The 21588-nt window shown below is 36.2% G+C and overlaps 1 protein-coding gene across 2 annotated transcripts in view; it reads left to right on the forward strand.

The window, feature by feature from the left end:
• The window catches only part of DPY19L4 (dpy-19 like 4), a 69724-nt gene that overhangs the window by 1728 nt on the left and 46408 nt on the right, over nt 1–21588 (forward strand). Inside the window, exons 2-6 of one of the 2 annotated variants that reach the window (XM_045861177.1) lie at nt 5106–5216; nt 11342–11466; nt 14840–14930; nt 15425–15546; nt 15655–15800. In XM_045861177.1, coding sequence (XP_045717133.1) covers nt 5106–5216; nt 11342–11466; nt 14840–14930; nt 15425–15546; nt 15655–15800 — 595 coding nt within the window. Of the gene's footprint in view, nt 1–5105; nt 5217–6324; nt 6386–11341; nt 11467–14839; nt 14931–15424; nt 15547–15654; nt 15801–21588 lie in introns of both variants that reach the window. The other variant, XM_045861178.1, reaches the window with a different exon arrangement.

The following is a 21588-nucleotide window of genomic DNA, read 5'->3' on the forward strand; positions in this document are numbered from 1 at the left end:
TTGGTGTTGCAGAATTTTAGTAATTAGTTCATGTGTACCATGAGATGAAAAGGTTGAAAATTGCTAAGTTAAAGCCTAAAAACATTAATATGGGGTACTAAAAGTCTTTAGTATTATATGTCATATAAAATAATTGTTTTAGACATTATAGTCATACCTAATAGATATGATGTAGAATCAGTTAAAAAAAAAGTACCATTTTGTGAAATTTACTTGTGTGATATAAAGTGAAAAATGATTTTTGGCTATAGAATTACAACTGTTTCAAAGCAATTAAGTACATCTTATATGAAACATAATTGATTGCAGTTTATTTAAAATACAGTTTTATTCAACACATTTTAAAGTTCCATAAATATTTGCATCCCTACTATGGTGGGTACAGGGATATAATGGTGAAGAATGAATAATTAAATTCCCAGCTATTACAGTAGTTCTAGTAGTGATATTTGTAGCAAGCATGTCTGTGTGCCAGGCATTCTGAATGTTTTACATTTATTTGATACTTTTTTTCAAAACATGTTATCTTGTATTCACTGTATTAAAATTAGACTAATTTTACTTGTTTCTACGTGTTCTCTAAAGCCCTTTTTGCTTATTAACGTTCACTTGGATCCTTTTTATTGTCCCAGTTTTCTCTAAGTAAATACTGTTTAGGAATCTTATCTCCCCCCAAAATGTCTTCCTTAATGGTATAGTCAGTGTGTATATGCTTCCTGAAAGAAATAGTAGAGCAAAGAAAGAAGTGACAACCTTGAATAGAGCAACTGCACTTGGAAATTGCTATGTATAAACTGGGTAGGCATTTGCAAGCCTCTTTGTAGCCCTATTGTCTCATGGGAAGACCATTGGACCAGAATTGTGGCAAGTTATTTTTGTGGCTATGTTGTCATTTTCATTTAGTTTGACTTTTTTTTTCCCATGCTAAAAATATAAAATAGTGAAAGGAAACTTGAATTCTATAGAATTTTCCAATAGAAAAGCTAGAGCTTTTCTATCAGAATTAATAATCTAGTTTGTCCACTGCATTAGCCTTTGTTATCCACTTACAGAGTCTTGGCTTTGCTTATCAATTATTAAGTTATGAGGTCAATATAAAGAAAACAAGGTACAAGTGGCATCTAATCATATTTGTTACTTGGTGACAGGCAATGTAATTAGTTTTAGGGACCAGGTTGAAGAGATTGGCTAAAATGAATGCTGTATTTCCCAAGTTGTACTTTTTGTTCCTACAACTTAATGTCATTGAAATTGGCATGTCTTTATATCAGTGCATGCATTTTATATGGTAATGTTTTTCCCCTTGGAAAACTTATTAAATAATATTCTAAAATGTATGGCATTTTAGATATAGAAAATAAAGCATTATAGATCCTTTATAGTATATTTATTTGTATGCTCTTTATTATTATTAATATAGATTCTTGAGAAATGACTGTTAAGATTTATTTCATAAATTATTTTGGAAATTGAAAAAATTTTGTATAAACTGTACTTTTACAAATAAAAATCCATTTATGCGTACAGAGAGCACCTTATTAAAGTCCCTGTAATGTGATTTATTTTTTAAAGAATTTATTTAAAGAGGAAAATGATAGCTTTCTGTAAAGAACACTTTTTTATGTGACTACCCCCTTCCCAATTTATGTTAAATGTGTGCTTTTAGACTCTGTCTAATAAAAAAGACCTACCTAACACATTGGTCACATTCATTTGTGAACTACCTCAATGTATATGTTCACTTGATTTCTGGAATTATCCAATTAAATATTTTAACTCTAATACTATTAATGTGTTTAACATGCATGTGTAACAACTAAGTAAACTTCTTGTGGTTATTTTTTCCTTGTATGCTTGCTAAATAAAATGAAAAACAATAACTTGCATCTGAAGACTTTATTTGTCTTTACATAAATCTTCATTCTTGTTGACCACTTCTAATTTTTGCTTTAACCCCAACAAGGACAAAATTAAAGGGGCATCATGAAGAAGGAATATAATATTAATTTTTTTACTCAGATTTGTATGCAGAAAAACTCAAAATTCACAGTATGGCTTTTCTGCTGCTGTAGTTTTCTAATATATTCAGTGGCTTTGTTACTTAATGTGACTACACAATAAACAATAATATAGAAATTGTTAAAAATTAGACTAGTCAAACTTAATCCACAAAATATACAGTAGTTTTTTCACTATGACAGCATTTAAATATGTTGTGGCAAACATAAATTTACTTTGACGCTATTTTAAAGTGCATTTATTTTATTCATTTTCTACAGTCAAGTTAGAGAACAATCCATTTAATTAGCAACAGTAGCTAATTCACTTCTTCCTCTTTTGACTCCTCTTTAGGTTCATATTTCATAGCCTAAAGTCATCATTGAACCAAAAAACTCTCCTTTATTTCTCTAAGAAGGAGATAAATTCTTGTACCACCTTATAAATTTGACAGGACACTATAACTGCATAATAGCAAAGTCTACCCCATAAGAGAATTCTAAGGAGGAAAATCAGTTACATTGAATATTGTAAATTCCTGTTTAATTTGGAATTTAGTTCACTGGCTCGAAAGTAGTTTCTACATTACATTTTTTGTATTGGATATATCAAGGGTAGATAGTATAATATTGGGAAATTTTCTGTGATTTCCCAAATATAGGGATATTTATAGGTTCAGCCTGTTTTTTTAAAATTATTTATTTTTAGAGACGGAGGAAGAGGGAGAGAAACACTGGTTAGTTACCTTTTGTACACACTCCATCCAGGGACTGAACCCACAACCCGATCCCAGCCATGTGCCCTGACTGGGAATTGAACTGGTGACCTTTCACTTTGTGGGATTGATACCCAACCAACTGAGCCATACTGGTCAGGGTTCAGCCTACTTTCTCATACTTAGACCTATAAGACTATAGAATGACAATGACACCACAGTAGTGCAAAATTCTGCAGAACTTTCAGGATTATTAGAAAAGTGAAGTATATGAGTGAGATCATATGGTATTTGTCTTCCTCTGACTGGTTTATTTTGCTTAGTATAATCTCCATGTCATCCATGCTGTTGCAAAGGGTAAGAGTTCCTTCTTTGTTAGAGTTGTGTAGTATTCCATTGTATAAATGTACCACATCTTTTTTATCTATTCATCTGATGGGCACTTGGGCTGTTTCCAGATCTTGGCTATTGTAAATAATGCTGCTATAAACATAGTGATGTATATATTCTTTCTGAATGGTGTTTCAGGATTCTCAGGATATATTCCCAAAGGTGGGATTGCTGGGTCAAACAATAGTTTGATTTTTAGTGTTCTGAGGAAACTCCATGTTGTTTTCCGCAGTGGCTGCACCAGTCTGCATTCCCAGCAATGCACTAGGGTCCCCTTTTCTCCACATCCTCACCAACACTTGTTGGTTGTTAATTTATTGATGATAGCCATTCTGGCAGGTGTGAGGTGATAAATCATCGTAGTTTTAATGTGCATCTCTCTGATGATTAGTGACATTGTTCATTTTTTTTTTATGTCTTTTGGCCATTTGTATGTCCTCTTTGGAGAAGTGTCTATTCAGGTCCTTTGCCCATTTTTTTAATCCTCACCTGAAGACGTGCTTATTGATTTTAGGGAGAGGGGAAGGGAGAGAGAGAAAAAAACATTGACGTGAGAGAGAAACATCGATGGGTTTTTCTTTTGTACGTGCCCTCACTGGGGATCGAACCACAACCCAGGCATGTGCCCTGACCGGGAATCCAACCCTCAACCTTTTGGTGTATGGGGTGATCCTCTAAACAACTGAGCCACACTGGCCAGGGCACTTTGCCCATTTTTAAATTGGGCTATTTGTATTCCTGGTGTTGTATAAACTTTTTTTTTTAATATTTTATTTATTTATTTTTTAGAGAAGGAAGGGAGGGAGAGAGAGAGAGAGAGAGAGAGAGAGAAACATCAATGTGTGGTTGCTGGGGGCTATGGCCTGCAACCCAGGAATGTACCCTGGCTGGGAATTGAACCTGGGACACTTTGGTTCCCAGCCCGCGCTCAATCCACTGAGCTACGCCAGTCAGGGCGAACTTTTTTTTAATAGTTCATTTTTTGTGTGTATTTTGTTCCATTACCATTTATCCCCCCTCTTTACCCTGTTCCACCTCTACCCAACCCCACCCGCCACAATCACTATACTGTCGTCCATGGCCACGAGTTCTTATTCTTTTTTGCTTTATTCTTCCACCTCCTTATCCCCCTAGCCCATATAAGTTCTTTATATATTTTGGTAATTAACCCCTTATCAGATGTATCATTGGCAAATATGTTCTCCCATACAGTGGGTTCCATTTTCATTTTGTTGATGGTTTCTTTTGCTGTGCATAGCTTTTTAGGTGAATGTGTCCCATTTTTAAATTTTTTCCTTTGTTTCCCTTGCCCTAGTATAATGTGGAATCTAATGAACAAAATAAACTGATAAACAAAATAAAACCAGAGGCATGGATACATGGAACAGACTGACAGATTTCAGAGCGGAGGATGGTGGGGGGGACTGGAAGACGCTAGCCAGAGAACATGTATGCACATATGCATAGGCCATAAACACAGACAACAATGTGATGAAGGCTGGGGGTGGGAGCTGGGTGGAGGGGATCAAAGGGAGGGGAAATGGAGGGAGTACTAATAGTGTCATTAATAAAAAAATATAGTTATATGATGAATGTATTTTATTATATTTTGATTTAAAAAATTGTTAACCCATGAATTATGCGTGTAACTTATAGGTAACTGGAATAATAAGCTAACTTATTATAGAACAGTTTGTTTTTCAGTCATTATGGAAAAGAGTTTACTTATTTTGGGATATTTTGAAATTAGTGTCATTTCAGGAGAAGAGTTCATTGGTTTATCGATAGGACTTGAAAGCACGAGTTGGAGGCAGAACCTGTGTTGTCTTTTGGTTTGTAGGAAAGATAGTTTTGTGGCGAGTGCTCAAATAATTATGGAAAAAGTTATCTTTGGTACTAATAGGTCTTCGTGTGACTTTTGCCTTAGTATAGTAAAAGTAAATCATTTGGGATACAGACTATAATGTGATACATGTTGCAATAATTTTTCAAATATTTTAAGGACCAGCTACAGAACTGCGCCAAAGAAAAAAGCCAAAGTCTTCAGAAAATAAAGACTCTGCCAAAGAAGAGAAAATTGGTGACACTCCAGTTCCTGAAAGAGCTCCAAAATGTAAGTCAGGTTGATTGGATGGAATTTTAATAGTACTGCAAAAACACAGTTATGCTGGGTAATATATTTTCTATTATCATTTTAAATGTATAAAGTTTTTCTAATTATCCACCCCCCCACCCCAAGGAAGACACTTATCCAGTCATAATATCAGTCTTGAAGCCCAAGGTCACTTATCTCTATCAGGATTCATGATGACTCACTCTGATCCAGAGACTATTAAAATAGCAAGTTATCTGTTTTGTGTCATGGGTTCCGAGGTTAGTTGAAGGACTTACGGGAATCAGAATAGAGTCATTCATATCGATGATTATTACCACAGCTATGATTTCTTACAGTGAACAAATGCAAAATGAAATCAATAAGAGTAAAGGTTTATGTGCTGAAGTCTGCAAGAAACTGAGCACAGGCTTCTAGGACTCCTTTCCAAATGGAGACACACAGGGCGTGCTTAATTCTCTCAGCTTTTCAAACTTTAATGTTGGTAGTTTTGTCTACCAGGGAAGCTCATTAGTGACTGCTCAAGGATTTTATTGGCAGCTGGTCATTTACCTTCCACCTACTATATACCAAAATTCTAGCCTCCCAGAAGAAAAGCAGTAGCATGAACCCCACTGTTTGTACAAACAAGTTAGGGAGAGTAAACCACTCTTACCAGAATGGTGGGAATCCTCCTGAAATCCAAGTTGCCAGGTGCCAACCAACAGCCAACCCTGCAAGCAGGCCTTTCTTTTCTTTCTTTTTTTTTAGGTTATGGTGATCTCTTTAATCAGAATTTTTTTTTGTTTTCTTTTTAATCCTCACCCATATATATGTTCATTGACTTTAGAGAGATAAGAGAGAGAGAAACATTGATCGGTTGCCTTCTATATATGCCCCGACCAGGGATCAAACCTGCAACCTAGGTATGTGCCCTGGCCAGGGATTGAACCTGCAGCCTCTTGGTATACGGGACAATGTTCCAACCAACTGAGCCACCCAGCCCGGGCAAGCAGGCCTTTCCTAGCAAAGCAGTTGTGGGCCTGCTATGTTCATTCTTTACTGCCCACGCTGTTTCCCATTACATGTTGTTGGACAGAGACCAAATGACCAAAATCCTTTCATTCAGGAAGAGGAAGAGTGGAGCACACATCCGCCACTGGTCCACAGCAGTTCCGAAATACTGCAAGGTAAATATGAGGGCTCCTTACTGTGAGGTAGGGAATGTTTCTTGATTAGGCCCCAGTTGTTTTCCTTGGGTGCAGCTTCCTAGTTTATTATTCTCTGTGGCTCCATTCTCTAGAGGTTCTTCCTTTCCCATTGTCCTCCTGAACTGTACATGTCTGAAGACGGCTTTGGAGAATACGCCATCATTAGGAGTTGAGCTTTCTTAAATTCCTTCCTGCCCATACAGGCCCATTTGTATATGTTTTCTCAAATAAGACAAAGGCAATAGATCACCTACAGATTTAATTCAGGGGCTAGCAGGGAGAAAGCTTTTTTGGAAGCTGGAAAAATAATAATCCATATTAGGCAGTGACAAAACATTTTATAAAACTTTCCTGTAAGTAGTTGTCTTGATACTAACTTTTTATTATTTCAGGTATATTGCAAGATAGAATGTTATTAGAGTCTTGGTTATCAGCTGCATTTGAGCACAGGAAAGAGGAATTTAGAACAGACTTGACCTATTTGCAAGTAGGAATGAAAAGGAAAATTAGAGAATCCAAAATTGGGGAACTTGTAGTGTCAAAGTTAGAACCATGTGTCTTTTTCAACCAGTAAAAAAATAAAATTGAGAAATACTTTGAGTAGCAAAGGCCGTGTAAGATGAATTACCAGTGCAATGACCAAATCAAGGGCAAGGCTTTCACACAGTTTATTCAAGAGTACGAATGGATTAAGGTAGTTTCTAATAAATTGGATAAAGCACTCAGGGAAAAAGAACAAAGGGTACGGTCCCACAGAAGCTGGATAAACTCAGAATATATGTAGTTAATTCCTTGAGAGAAGAATATATAGAAAAAGCTATGGGTATAGTTACTGGAATATGAAGTTGATTGGGATCAAATAAGTAAAAAGCCAAGAGAATTGTTCTTATCTTTGGAAAAGTGAGTAATTTAATTTTTAAAAATTAAGCTATAATTGGCATACAATAAAATGCACAGAATCTTAGGTGCTTAATTAAATAAATGAGCTTTGACACTCTAATGCAGCTGAAAAAAGATAGAACATTTCTATTATCCCAGAAAGTTCCTTTGTATCTTTTTCCACTAGGTTTCCTCTGTAACCCCCAAGACAACCACTCTTCTGATATTTTCCGATATTGATTAACTTTGTATGTTTACAATTTCATATAAATGGAATCATATGACATGTATACTTTTGTGTCTGGATTCTTTCACTTAGCTTAATATGTTAACCTGTATAATGATTTTGAGATTTATTCGTAATGCTATAAATGCCTATCCCTTCTCTTCTTGAACATTTGAGTAGTTCCCAGTATTTACCTATTATGAAAAACACTGCTATGAACATACAGTCTTTTTGTGGGCATCTGTTTTTATGTCTCTTTCAGGGGTGTCCAACCTTTTGGTGTCTCTGGGCCACACTGGAAGAAGAGTTGTCTTGGGCCACACATTAAATACACAAACCCTAATGAAAACTGATGAGCAAAAAAAAGGTTTTAAGTAAATTTACAATTTTGTGTTGGGCTGCATTATACCCACCCTGGACTGCATGTGGCCCATGGAGCACAGGTTGGACACCTCTGCAAGTTACTAAACATCTAGGAGAATTGTCAGCTGAGCTTTTGAGAGACACATACTGTCAAAAAACTGCCAGCCTAGATGAAAAAAGACACAGCTCTTCAGGTCTTAAAATGATGTATAAGTCCCTAACTTTCTTCATGCAGGAAGCAGGCTCTTAGGGGAGTATCTTTTTTAAGTAGGAGTGAATGTTTTTTGCCTTTGGGAGGGAAGTGAATATCTGTGATTAATGAGGCTGACCCTGGTGATATCGCTCCCAGAAAATTGCTCCCTTCGCTGAAAGTGGCTTATACATTCCTTCCCATTGCCATGTGATTTGGAGTGTCTCTCTGAAGTAGAGAATATTTTCCTCATTGTCAGGCTTATCAATGAGACTTGTCTGGGCCAAAAGAATAAGGGAAGTAGCAGTGTACCATTCTGACCAGAAACTGTGAGAGGCATTGTATGATTCTGCCGGTTCTCCTCTTTTCCCCTGCCATGGCAACAACATGTCCCAAATATTGATTGATCCCAGTTTGGAACTCTGGAGAAGTTACAAGTAGAAGATGCACAACAAATTTGAAGTCTTGGAATTGGGTGGAAAGTTACAGCTGACCTGAAACCCACAAGTAAAGAGAGTGAGAAAGAAACCTTTGTTCTGTAAGCCACTGATAGTTTAGGGTCACTTTTTTTTCTCACAGCAAAGCTTGACTAATAGAGTGGTCATTTAAAATGTTTGGAAAAATACAGGATAAGAAAGAATATTAAACAATGCAGATATAGCTACTGTGAAATAGTATTTTAACTGTGACTACAAAAATGTATTTAGGATAGAAAATGTGGAAAATAGAGAAAAGTATAATAAAAAATATATGAATACTTGGCTGGTGTAGATCAGTGGATTGAGCATGGGCTGTGAACCAAAGGGCCGCCAGTTCAATTCCCAGTCAGGGCACATGCTTGGGTTGCGGGCCAGGTCCCCACTAGGGAGCGTGTGAGAGGCAACCGCACATTGATGTTTCTCTCCTTCTTTTCCCCTTTCTCTAAAAATGAATAAATAAAATCTTTAAAAATAAATAAATAAACTACACCTTTGCTAAAAATATATATATGAATAACATGTATAAAGGATCCATGGTCATGGACAACAGGGTGGGGAGTGGGGGGATGGGTGGGGCAGGGGAGAGCAACTGTAATTGAACAATAATAAAATTTTTAAAAATGAATGAATAATTATAATAGATATAACTACTCTTAAAATTTTGACGAATTACTTATATTTTTTCAATGTACTTTTATTTTTTGTAAAATTGAATCCTACATATCTTTTCTTAACATGTCTTTAGCTTTTTCCTGTGCTTTAAATATTACTTAGCTTAGTCCTTTATTATTGCTATTGATATTTATGTAGTGTTCTTTTTCTTTTCTTTTTTTGTTCATGATCAGTATTTTACAAATAAAGGTACTAGGGTATACAGAAATTAACCAGTCAGGATGGTTTATGAATAACATAACTTGATTAGAAGTCAGATTGTTTACTTTTCAGTTTTCCAATTAAAATAACTTTTAAGGCCATAATTTGCAGGGCCCAGAGCTCTTCATTTTCTTTAAAATATACACATATATGTTGAACACTGATAACCTGACTCCATCTTTTACTCTTTCCAAAAGCTTTCAGAAACAAAATATTTAGTATTAAAGTAAGTCATTTATACAGAGATGCTCCTCAACTTACAATGAGGTTATATCCCATAAACCCATCATAAGTTGAAAATATCGTAACCAGAAAATGCATTTAACACCACACTGTGGAGCATCGGTTGCTTACCCTTGTGAGCATGTGCCTGACTAGGAGCAGAGGCTCCCTGCTGCTGCCCAGCATCGCGAGAGAGTATTGTACCACATATCTCTAGCGCTGGACAACATCAGTTTCAAAATTTACAATGTGGTTTCTCCTGAATGCGTGTCACTTTTGCACCATTCTAAAGTCAAACTGTAAGTAGAAACTTTATAAGTCAGGGAGTGTCTGTATAAGATTTGGTTGAATATATTGTTTCTAATAGCACTTGATAATTAGGATAGTTTGCTATTGTGTGAGACTTAATGAAAAAAAAAAAGCAGGAAAAGATCCATGTTTAGAAATTTTGAAGAACCTTTGCCAAACTGCCACCATAAATAAGTTTTCTTACTGTTTTTTTACTGAGCTCTTACTATCTGCCAGGTCAGATACCTTACAAATGCTATTGGAAACAATAATTTTAAAACAATTTTTATCATACCAATCCTAATGTCTTATGTATGGGGTAGTTTTTCAAGCATTTAGAATATAATTAATAATTTAGTAATACCTAACTAGTCTTTAATGTCTCTCTCTAGTGTACTACGCAAGCTAACACTTATAAAATAATGCCTTAAAAATAGCTAAGATTTTAGTTTAGCTAAACTAGTAAGTCAACAAGTTCATTTTTATAAACTTTCAGTGATTCAGTAACAGAACACTGGGCTTTGGGCCCTTCGGCCTGTGTTTATACTTGGTGACTATAGCAGGACCACATCCTCCTGTGTGTAAAAAATCCAGATCTTTTTTGTCACTTTATCAAGAACTTGTTCTAGATACATAACAGTTGTATTTGATGTTTTAAATACATAATCATGAAGTCACTGAGTTATACATTTTAAATGGCTGTAGTTTGTACTATGTAAATTATTCCTTAATAAGGAAAAAAATTCCTTGATAAGGAAAAAATATCTGTAGTAATTCTGAATGAACCTATTTTTCTTTAGCTAGTTGGTAGTACATTCCACTTACTCCTTTTTAAAATTAATAGACTTGAATTTTAAAAATATGTTCAATTTATAGACAAAATGAGCAGATAGGACAGCGTTCCCATGTTACCACCCCCACCATACACACACAGAGCTTTTCTTCTTATTTAATATTAGTATGGTACATTTGTTACAATTAATGAACCAATATTGATACATTATTTTAAACTAAAGTCCATATTTTATTCAGATTTCTTTAGCTTTAACCTCATGTCCTTTTCCTGTTCCAGGGTCTCATTCAGGACACTGCATAACATTCAGTTCTCATATCTCCTTAGACTCCTTTTGGCTGTGACAGCTTCTCAGGCTCTCCTCGAGCTGGAGAACCTGGACAGTTCTGAGGGGTGCTGGTCAGGTGTATGGTAGGAGGCCCCCTACTGGACTTTGTCTGCTGTTTTTCCCAGGATTAGACTCAGGCCATGGGTTTGCGGGGAAGAGCACAGAGTTAGAATGCCATTTTCACCATGTCATATCAAGGCTACATACCACCTTTTGATTACTTTTTCTTTTTTAATAGAAGATTGTAAATATAAATATCATCTACATCTGATTACTTTTAATATGCTTTTTCAGATGTATTATTTCATCGCTTTGCAAAGATTTTCATTGGCTGTCTTGCTGCAGTTACTAGTGGTATGATGTATGCTCTCTATTTGTCAGCATACCATGAGCGGAAATTCTGGTTTTCCAACAGGCAGGTAAGAAGAAAGCCTTCTGAGCATATGGAAGTTGTTTCAGTATTTAATATTAACTTAAATAATGTGCTTTCCAGGGAGCCAGATGCTATGTGTGGTAAGTGTGACAAGTGCTTTCTCATTTACAGCCATTAGAAACAAAGCAATATAAAAACCGCTTTGAGAACACTCACAGTGTGAACTTGGAGAATTTTAATGGGATATATTTTCAGGCCATAGAGTAGCAACTATGAGAGTGCTTTCCTTTGTGCAATTAACTTATCAGGGACTTTTGGTGACAGCAAAATGATAGGGAGTTTAGTTGGCTTTTTAGTTTTTAGAAACAATCTGAAAATTTCAACATCAAAATATACACGGTCTGGCACAAATAATGCCCATTTTTTATTACATAAAAATCTTTTATTACAAAATCATAAGAATGTAATTCTGTGACATAACATTATCACACTCAAGCACATCATATGGCACTTTAGGTGAAATGTTCAAACTGCTGTCTCTCTCCTGTGAGACATTCACATACCCTATCAAACCTCGCTCAATGGCGTTACTTCTGCTGGACCCTGTATTTTTAGATTACATGATTGGAATGCTTTTTGTGGGGTCTAGTGGGGATGATTAGTAAGCATAATAGTATTTATTATACCTTGACCTGACCCAGTAGCTCAGTTGGTTAGAGCACCATCCCCATACGCCAAGGTTGTGGGTTTCATCAGGGCACACACAAAACTCAACCAATGAATACATAAATAAGTGGAACAACAAATTGATGTGTGTGTGTGTCTCTCTATCCCCTTTTCCCCCTCCCTCTCTCTAAAGTCAATAAAAAATTACAAAAAAAGATGTTGCTTCATGTTAGTATGTTTAATATTTGGTTTTAAATCATGTATATTCCACACAGACTCTTTAGTCACTATAATTCATAATTCATTTGGCCTTTGATAAGTTTGTTTTCAACTTGCCTTCATAATCATATATTATCTGTATTACACAAAGTTCACAGCCTTAATCACTTGACACTAAAGGGTTTTGCTTTCTTATTTTAGCCATTCTTATTTTTGAGCAAGTAATCAAGCTGACTAATGTTTTTAAGCCATTGATTTACCTAGTACAACCAAAACATTTAACTGAAAAATTACCTGTATTGACAAAAGCTATCATTGAATACTATAGCATATCCTATTTCCTTAAAAATATTATACAGATTAACTATTAGTAGTTCTCAGTACTGAATGTACAATAAAATCATCTGGGAGCTTTCAAAAATTAATTTTCCTCACAGATCTGTAAGTGGAGGTGAGGAGGCAGGGAGTGTCTGGGATCAGTATGGAGCAAAACATTTCTGAGCAATTCTGTGTGTGGGCAACATTGAGATTTGAAACAACTAGAGGTTTGAAAATAAAGAGCGAGATGCAAGTCACTCTCAAGTTGGCCCACCTCCACTCAGGCACATACCTTTTGCTCCTTTCACAGCAGTGCCTGTGCCCTGGCCTCTTCCTTTTTCTCTACCTGAATGAAACTTGCTTTATTCTCAGGCACACACATATACACACAAAAGAAAGAAAGAAGGAAAGGAAGGGGAGGTGGGGAGGGAAAGAGATGGAAAGGGAAGACAGGAAAGGAAAAGAAAGGAAAATATAGAGGGCATTTACCAAGAACCTTGTTTTCAAAGCATTGTGTATGACCCAGGAGTACTGGCATTATCTGGGAGCTTTTTCAGAATTGCAGAGTCTTAGCCCTGCTCAATAATCAGAATTTACATTTTAATAAGATCTCTAGGAGTTTCATATCCACATTCAATTTGAGAAGCACCAATGAAGAGTTTATATCTTTGAGATCTTAGAAATAATTGTTTCTATTCATAAATAATTTTAAGGAAATTTATTTAGATTAATATGGTCTAAATGAGAAAAAAATGTTCACTGATCACTGCATAATCTACTGAAACTCTGAAAAGTCTTCCAAAGAAACCTACTTAACTTTGTTTTATATAGCCTATCATACAGTTTCTCCAGCTATAGAACTCTTTTTAGATAACATCCCTTTATATCTTAGGACGTTCTGTTGATCAAACTTTGGGGAAACTGCTCTTACAGCTTTTGTTTTTGTTTTAATTTGTAAATATTATACATGAGAATACATTCTGTTCCATCCCCCTAACCTCCACCTCTCCACGTTAGCAGCCATCCTCTTGCTCTTTGTCTGTGGGTCTGTTTCTGTTTTGTTCTATCATTTATATTTTTAGATTCCACATATGAGCTAAATCATACAGTATTTGTCTTTCTCTTTCACTTAGCATAGTACTCCAGGTCCGTTCATGTTGACCTTATGTAGAAGTGGCCTCTGTGTAGGCTGTGTGTGCCACACTAATTTGGCAGGCTGGTAGGAATCGAGCAGGTGCTTACGGTGGGTGACCAGGGCAGTGTCCTACGGAGCAGGACCAGGTAGGTCCCTTTGTCTGAGGCCAGAGTGGGCTCTGGTGATATGTGGGGAAACATGTTACAGCGACCTTGCAGGCTGGCCACAGCACCTGGCTAGGGCACCCGCCCAGCTTATGGAGGTGGAGGGGGACGTAAACAATGGCACTCACTGGCACCTAAGGTTTCCTGGCCTTCTCTTTATACCTCCTTCTCTTGTTCAGAAGCTGTTCATTCAGTCCTCAGTGTCTCACAGGAACAATTACTCTCTCTCTATACATCTATGTTAAGAGTTTGCTTGTGGAAGGGGGCAAGTTCAGTGTCCTCCTATGCCCCTGCCACCTTGGACCTCTCTAAAAGATTAGATTTATGAAACCCCAACTCAGCAGGAAAGCACAAGGTTTCCTAATGTTTTTGACTACCCACATTCTTGGTTCTGTATAGCCTAATTTTCTGGATTTTCAGATTTCTGTTTCTGGAGGTTCATTTGAAAAGTACTAAGTACTGGCTGCTCTTGAGAAGTACTAATTAATGGCTTGCTGGTCTGGATACATAGGGAAGTGGAATAGCAATAGAAAATGCTACTTTCTTCTTAAACATATCTTTTTATTATGGACTTCTAATACCTCAACCATTATTTTTTATTTTCTGCTTTATTATTTCTGCTGTCCTTAGGGCATTTCTTTTGATTTCCTTCTAGATTTTCCTTGTATATAATAGGTAAATGACTTAATGAGTTAAAATTCATTTTAAACCTTAGATGTTTTATTAAAATGATTACCAGATTATTAAAAAGTTTAACCTCATTAATATGGCCACTAGTAAATAAAGGAAAATTCAAACACATCTTTGAATAAAGGGGTAAATAAATAGCATTAGTTTAGATGATGACAGAGAAGAAGGAAAACAGCAGTTGAAATTTAGGACACTGGTATTTCAATAATTGTTATATTTTCTTTTAGGAACTTGAACGGGAAATCACATTCCAGGGTGACAGTGGCATTTATTACTCTTATTATAAAGATATGTTAAAGGCACCTTCATTTGAAAGAGGTATGATAACTACATTTGGATTTTAAATAACAATATTTTTCTAAAACAACACTTTGGCCCTGACCAATATGGCTCGGCTGGTTGGGTGTTGTCCCACAGAGCCAAAGGTTGCTGGTTTGATTCCCAGTCAGGGAATGTTCCTGGGTTGCAGGTTTGGTCTCCCGTTGGGGTTATGAGAGGCAACTTTCTCTCTCAAAGCAATGTTTCTCTCCCTTTTTCCCTCCTTTCCCCTTTCTTGAAAAATAAATAAATAAATAAATAATTTGAAATAAAACATTGTTCTTTTATGTGGGAACCTTTGAATGTGGAGATTTCTCAGAATATAGGTATTCCTCCTTCTTGTACTTAATAAAATAATGGGAAAAAATGAGGCACAGAGTATTATTTTGAAGTCTTACTTGATAATAATTTAAAATATTTAATGACTTGAATAACATGTTTAGTTATTGTAAAAGCAGAATAAATAATCTAGAGAAATATTTTTCTATCTTTAGGTGTTTACGAACTGACGCATAATAACAAAACTATATCTCTGAAGACTATAAATGCAGTGCAACAGATGTCTCTATATCCAGAACTTATAGCCAGCGCTTTGTATCAGGCAACTGGTAGCAACGTATGTGTTTTTCTTTTGACTATACTATTTATTATCTCACATACTTAGGAATCCTTAAAATTACTAATGTCATTCTGTTATCTCCTCTCTCTATTTTTTTCTGATTAGGAGATTATTGAGCCAGTATATTTTTATATTGGTATTGTTTTTGGATTGCAAGGAATATACGTTACTGCTTTGTTTGTTACAAGTTGGCTAATGAGTGGAACCTGGCTAGCAGGAATGCTTACTGTTGCATGGTTCATCATTAATAGGTAAGAGATATTTTAAATTAAGTTATACAACTTTTTGTGTCTGTGGTTGATGGTTCTAAAATTGCTCCCCATTCCCCTATCCCCAGTATTCCATACCCTAATTCCCACCTGGGAATATGATGAGATACTATCCCATGGTATATTATTTTATGTGGTATAGTTGACCTTAAGGCAGGAAGATTACCTGGTGGGCCTGATCTAATGGTGTAAGTCTAATGGTAAAAGTGGACAGCTTTCTCCAGCATGTGCAGAAGGGGAAGTTGGAGATAGTCAAAGCAGGAGAAGAGTTTGCTGTTCTGTTGCTGGACTGACGTGAGGAGGAACTGACTTCTAATAACCAGTGAGTTCATAAAAGGACTACAAATCTGTATGAGAACTGCAGCCCTCGCTGATGCTTCTATTTTAGCTTAAGAGCCCCAGAGCAGAGAATCCAGCTGTACTCTGATGGGTTTATGAGCTAATAAATCTGTGCTGTTTTAAGCCACTACATTTGTGGTCATTTGTCATGCAGCAAATGGAAAATAATATACCAGCCTTATATCTCTCGTTTTTCCGACACAGTGACATTGGCATATATGGATATACCTTTTCTTTCATTTTTTATTTAAGATTGGTAAAAAATGCTTCATAAAAAGAAGGGGCATCGGGTACATTACTATTAAGTTCACCACCACAGATAACAATTCAATGCTACTCTATGACAGTATGCTTTGAATTTGCTTTGAATTAATAAACCCATACTTTTTGATGATCAAAGCAACCTCAGTTGTTTTTTAATTTATTTTTTAATTGTCAGAGAGAGAGAGGAAGGGAGAGAGAGAAACATCGATTTGTTGTTCCACTTATTCATGTGTTCATTAGTTGGTTTTTGTATGTGACCTGACCAGGGATCAAACCTGCAACCTTGATGTATCAGGATAGTGCTCTAACCAATTGAGCTACCTGGCCAGGGCCAGTCTCAGTTCTTTAGTAAGGGATAGGAATTCTTTGAAATGGATGGGTGGTTGGAAACATGTCATAAAATTTTCTTGACATTGGTCAGTGTCAAAAATGTATTCTTTGAATGATGGCATTCTCCTTCCTTCTCATAGTATTCTGCCCCCCACCATAACACTTGCTATGATTAAGTAATTCAAAAGGAAACTTCACTTCTGTTACACATTTCTTTCAGCAATTGCCAAATGGAAAATATGATAATACTAAGGGGAACCAAAAAAACCCTGGAATTTTTAATAAAAAATGGATATTTATTCCAACATGTTTAAACTTCAGTCACCTTCAAGGTACTCTCCATTTGATGCAATACAACTATCAAAATGTTTTTTCCACCATTCAAAACAGTTTTTGAACTCATTGATTTTGATGCCTTTTCGTGCTTCTGCTGGTTTTTCTGCACCAGCAAAACATTTCCCTTTTAGGAATTTTTTTCATCTGGGGAAGCAAAAATAGTCCTAGAACACTTACCTAGAGAGGGAAGCCTGTAACAAGAAGCTGGCCTCTAGATTATAATCTGGGAGTTTTTTGGGTCCCCCCCCTCATACTTTCAAGTTATTGAGAATTAGCATTAAAGGCTATTATCTCTTACTGGGTTTTGTTTGTATTTAGAGTCACATGCTGGAAAAATTTGATATAAAGAATTTTTTAAATCTCAGAAGTTTTCTAGTATAGAGATTCAGTTTATGGGTTAAGTGTATTTCTTCTTTAAAATATAGGGATGACTCCCTGGCTAGTGTGGCTCAGGTGGGTGGACATCAGTTGGTTGGGTGGCATCCCTCAAGGTGCAGGGTCACCACATCGATTCCATGTTGGGCCAGGTGTAAGAGGCAACCAATTGATGTTCCTCTCCCTCTCTTTTTCCTTCCCTTTCCCTCTCTCTAAAAATAAATAAAACCTTCAAAAAATACAGGGAGGAACCAAACTTTATTATTACAAAAGCAATATATGTATATTGTGGAAAATTAAAACCAGCAAAAATAAAATAATAACTTTACATTCCCATCATCTAGAGATCACCTAGCATTTTTTATACCGTAGTACCTGTTCTTTTGGGTCTTTTTCTACATGAATATGTATGTGTATATGTATTTATGTGTATGCATGTATTTGTGTATTTTTTGTCCAAAATGATATATATTGCACATATTGTTTTATGTGCTGCTTTCTTTATTTGGCAATCGCTACCTTTTCATTTCAGTAACTTTTTATCTTAGTTAATACCCAATCTATATTATAATTTCCTCCATCAATCCCAAAATACCCTACATAGCTAGTTTATTCAAACAAGTATTTAATCCAGGATCACATATTGCATGTGGTTGTTATGTTCCCTAATTCTCACTAAATCCAACATTGTCCCTTTTTTTATGGCAATGGATTGTTGAAGGGACTGAATCAATTGTGCCGCAGAATGTCACACCGTATGGATTTTTCTTGTTTTCTTGTGGTGTTATCTAGCTTTATCCTTTATTTCTTGTGTTTCCACAAACTAGAAGTTATATTTAAAGGCTTGATGGGTTCAAGACAAACGTTTCTGGTTGGAATATATTGTAGGGGATAATGTTGTTTTATGTTTCATGACATCAGAAGAACGTGGTATTTAGTCAGCCTACCCTGAGTGAACTGAGGTTGACTGCTGGTTTAGGGGCGACAGGCTGATCTCTACATCGAATAGCTGGGTTTTCTCTTAAGACTAGAAGATAATCTCTGTGGTGTTTTGGGGCACCAAAGGAATTTCCCTATCACCATTAACTATTTACTTAATGGCTGTATCTTCAGTTAGTAATCTTTGCTGGAATTAGTGATTTCACTCAGGTTTATAAAATTACATTTTCCTGTTTTCATTAGTTGTATTCTTCATTCTTTAAAGACAGAATTTTTCTTCATTGAGCAGGGCTCTTTGGTCATCTTTAAATTTAGTTACTATTATCTCTGGCCAGTGCGGCTCAGTTGGTTGAGTGTCATTCCACAAATCAAAGGTTGTGGGTTCGATTCCCAGTCCGGGCACATGCCTGGGTTGCAGTTTTCCCCATCTGGAGTCCATGCAAGAGGCAAACAATCGATGTTTCTCTTTTGTGTCAGTGTTTCTCTCCCTCTCTTTCTCTTCCTTACCTCTCTCCTTGGAATCAATAAAAGAAAAAAAAAAGAAATTTAACTGTTAGCAAGTCAGACAAATGCTTACTTTAATTACTAATTTCTTTTTTTTAAAGATTTTATTTATTTATTTTTAGAGAGAGGGGAAGGGAGGGAGAAAGAGAGGAAGAGAAACATCACTGTGTGCTTGCCTCTCACACCTCCCCGACTGGGGACCTGGCCTGCAACCCAAGTATGTGCCCCAACTAGGAATTGAACTGGCGACCCTATAGCCTCTCAGGCTGGCACTCAATCCACTGAGCTACACCAGCTAGGGCTAATTTCCAATTTCTAAGTAACAGATTTTCTTAGTAGCTGTCTTCAGTAGTGATAAGAAACTTTAAATATCTTTCTCTACTTAGGGATTTTCTTTGACTCAATAGAATAAATCCATTACCATTATTGTTTTTGTTGTTGTTATTGGTCAAATTGTCGTATCTTTCATCAGTAGCAGTCCGTCAGGCTAGCTTCTGAGTTTGTTTGTTGTTTGTTTTGATACATCTTCATTAATCTTTGAAAGCTTTCTTGTTTTTTGGCTCAACAAGCAAGCTCACCTTGTACATCCCCTGTGAAAGATTTAGAATCAGCCATGTCTCTATGGAGCCCTGATTGCTTTTAGTAGAATAGTATTAGAAAAAAATAACAGTATTAGAGAATGTGGTGTGGATGCTAGGGTGATAAGATGATTTCTTGTTATGTCAGAAAGTGCCTGCTAGAGAATGTTTTAAGTGGCCATGTACTTTTCTAAAATTCTGGTAGAATTCATTCTTAGAAGTTTAACAGCACATTCACAGAAAGTTATTTTAGTATTCATAGACTGGGTCTAGGAAGTCCTGCTTTTCAGAGTGAAATGGTGTTTACCATAAAACAAAAATTATTTTTAATATAGCCCTTCTAAAAGGATTGCTTTCTCGCCCTTCTAAAAGGATTGCTTTCTCAATTATCTAATGTATTAGTTATTGCTTGTATAACAAATCATTTTAAAACATAACAGCTTAAAACAACAAACATTATCTCACATGGTTTCTGAGGGTCAGGGATCTGGAGTGGTTTAGCTGGGGAGTTATGGCTCAGGATATCTTAGGAGTTTACAGGCAGGAGTTGTTGGGACTCTAGTCATCTGCCAGTTGACTGGCCTGGGCCATTAACTTCCAAGCTCACTCAGGTAGCTGTTTATAAGGAGCCTCACTTCTTTGCTGGCTGTTGGCCTGGAAGGCCTTAGTTGCTCACCGACTGACTGTGCCTCTCCACATGAAGTTCACAACTTGGCTGCTGGCTTCCTTTAGAGTGCATGATGCAAGGGAGTGTGGACTGAGTGTGCTGTCGTGGAAGCCAGGTATATTTTATAACCTAATCTCAGAAATGATATACCATCACTCTGCCATATAGAGGGGTGGGCAAAAGTAGGTTTACAGTTGTTCATATGGAAAAATATATAATACAAGAATAAACTCTGTTTTACATACTCACAACTGTAAACCCACTTTTGCCAACTCCTGTACAATTCGTCACCTAGGCCGACTGGTGCAATGTGAAAGTGACTTCACAGGGTGTTAATTTCAGGAAGCAGGGACAGTTGGGTAGGCCATCTTGGAGGGTTGCTACCACCTGCAGTGAACTTTTAATATTAATTTCATTTTGTCTCTATACCTATCTTAATCATAAATTTGACGAGGAAGCCCAGGCAACTTTTCCATGTAAAAATAACAGCATTAAAGAATAATAAGATTCCCTGTCAAACATTTTAGTGACCTTAGTGAGAATTGTAAGGAAATTGTCTACTTAATGACACGGTATATCCTAGGTACCTGGAGCAGGAGTTAGGTAGAAGAGTCAACCTGCTCTGTTCTGCTAAAATGTATCTTTTGGCAATTGAAACATTCTTAGTAAGTAGCTTTTAAAAAATGTTTTTGTTTTGCATTTTTAATGAATTATCAATTCATTATTCATTAATATAAAATGACAAATTTTAATAGTGCAAAAGAATTTGATTGCAATATTTTTTTTGTTGACACTACTATAGTTATCCTCCACTTTCCCCCTTGACCCCCTCCCCCCAGCTTTGTTCTGCATTTTGTTTATTTTTATTGGTATATATTTTATACAGTTGACCTTTGATCAAGATGGGTTTGATCTGTGTGGGCCCACTTCCATTTGGATTTTTTTCCGATAACTCTGCAGTTAGCCCTGCTTTTCCCAGGTTTCCCGTCCATGGATTCAGCCAACCTTGGATTGAAAACTGTATTTCTCATCATGGTTGAGAATCAGTGGGTGTGGAGGTCCCATAGTATGCAGTATTCTGTGCCATTTTATATAAGTGACTTCAGCATCCTTGGATTTTGGTATCCATGGGGGAGAGGTGTCCAGGAACCAATCCCTTGCAGATGCCAAGGTACAACGTAAGTCTTTGGGGAGTCAAAAGTTATGTATGGACTTTCAACTATGCTGGGTCTGGGCACCTAACCCCTGCATTGTTCAAAGGTTGACTTTATTGTAAAATATATTTTAATGCCAGGAAAGAATATCTCCTTTTTATTTATCAGCTTTAGAGCTTATATACATATATATGATTGCCTAGAAAAGTATGAAAAATTTTAGTCATTCTATTATGATCATTAATAATGTTCTTAATGGTAGTTTGTGTTACTTGTTTCTTAAC

This window comes from Phyllostomus hastatus, unplaced genomic scaffold (genome assembly GCF_019186645.2).
Source record: "Phyllostomus hastatus isolate PE091 unplaced genomic scaffold, TTU_PhHast_1.1 phas_scaffold_21, whole genome shotgun sequence".
Classification (NCBI taxonomy): Eukaryota; Metazoa; Chordata; class Mammalia; order Chiroptera; family Phyllostomidae; genus Phyllostomus; species Phyllostomus hastatus.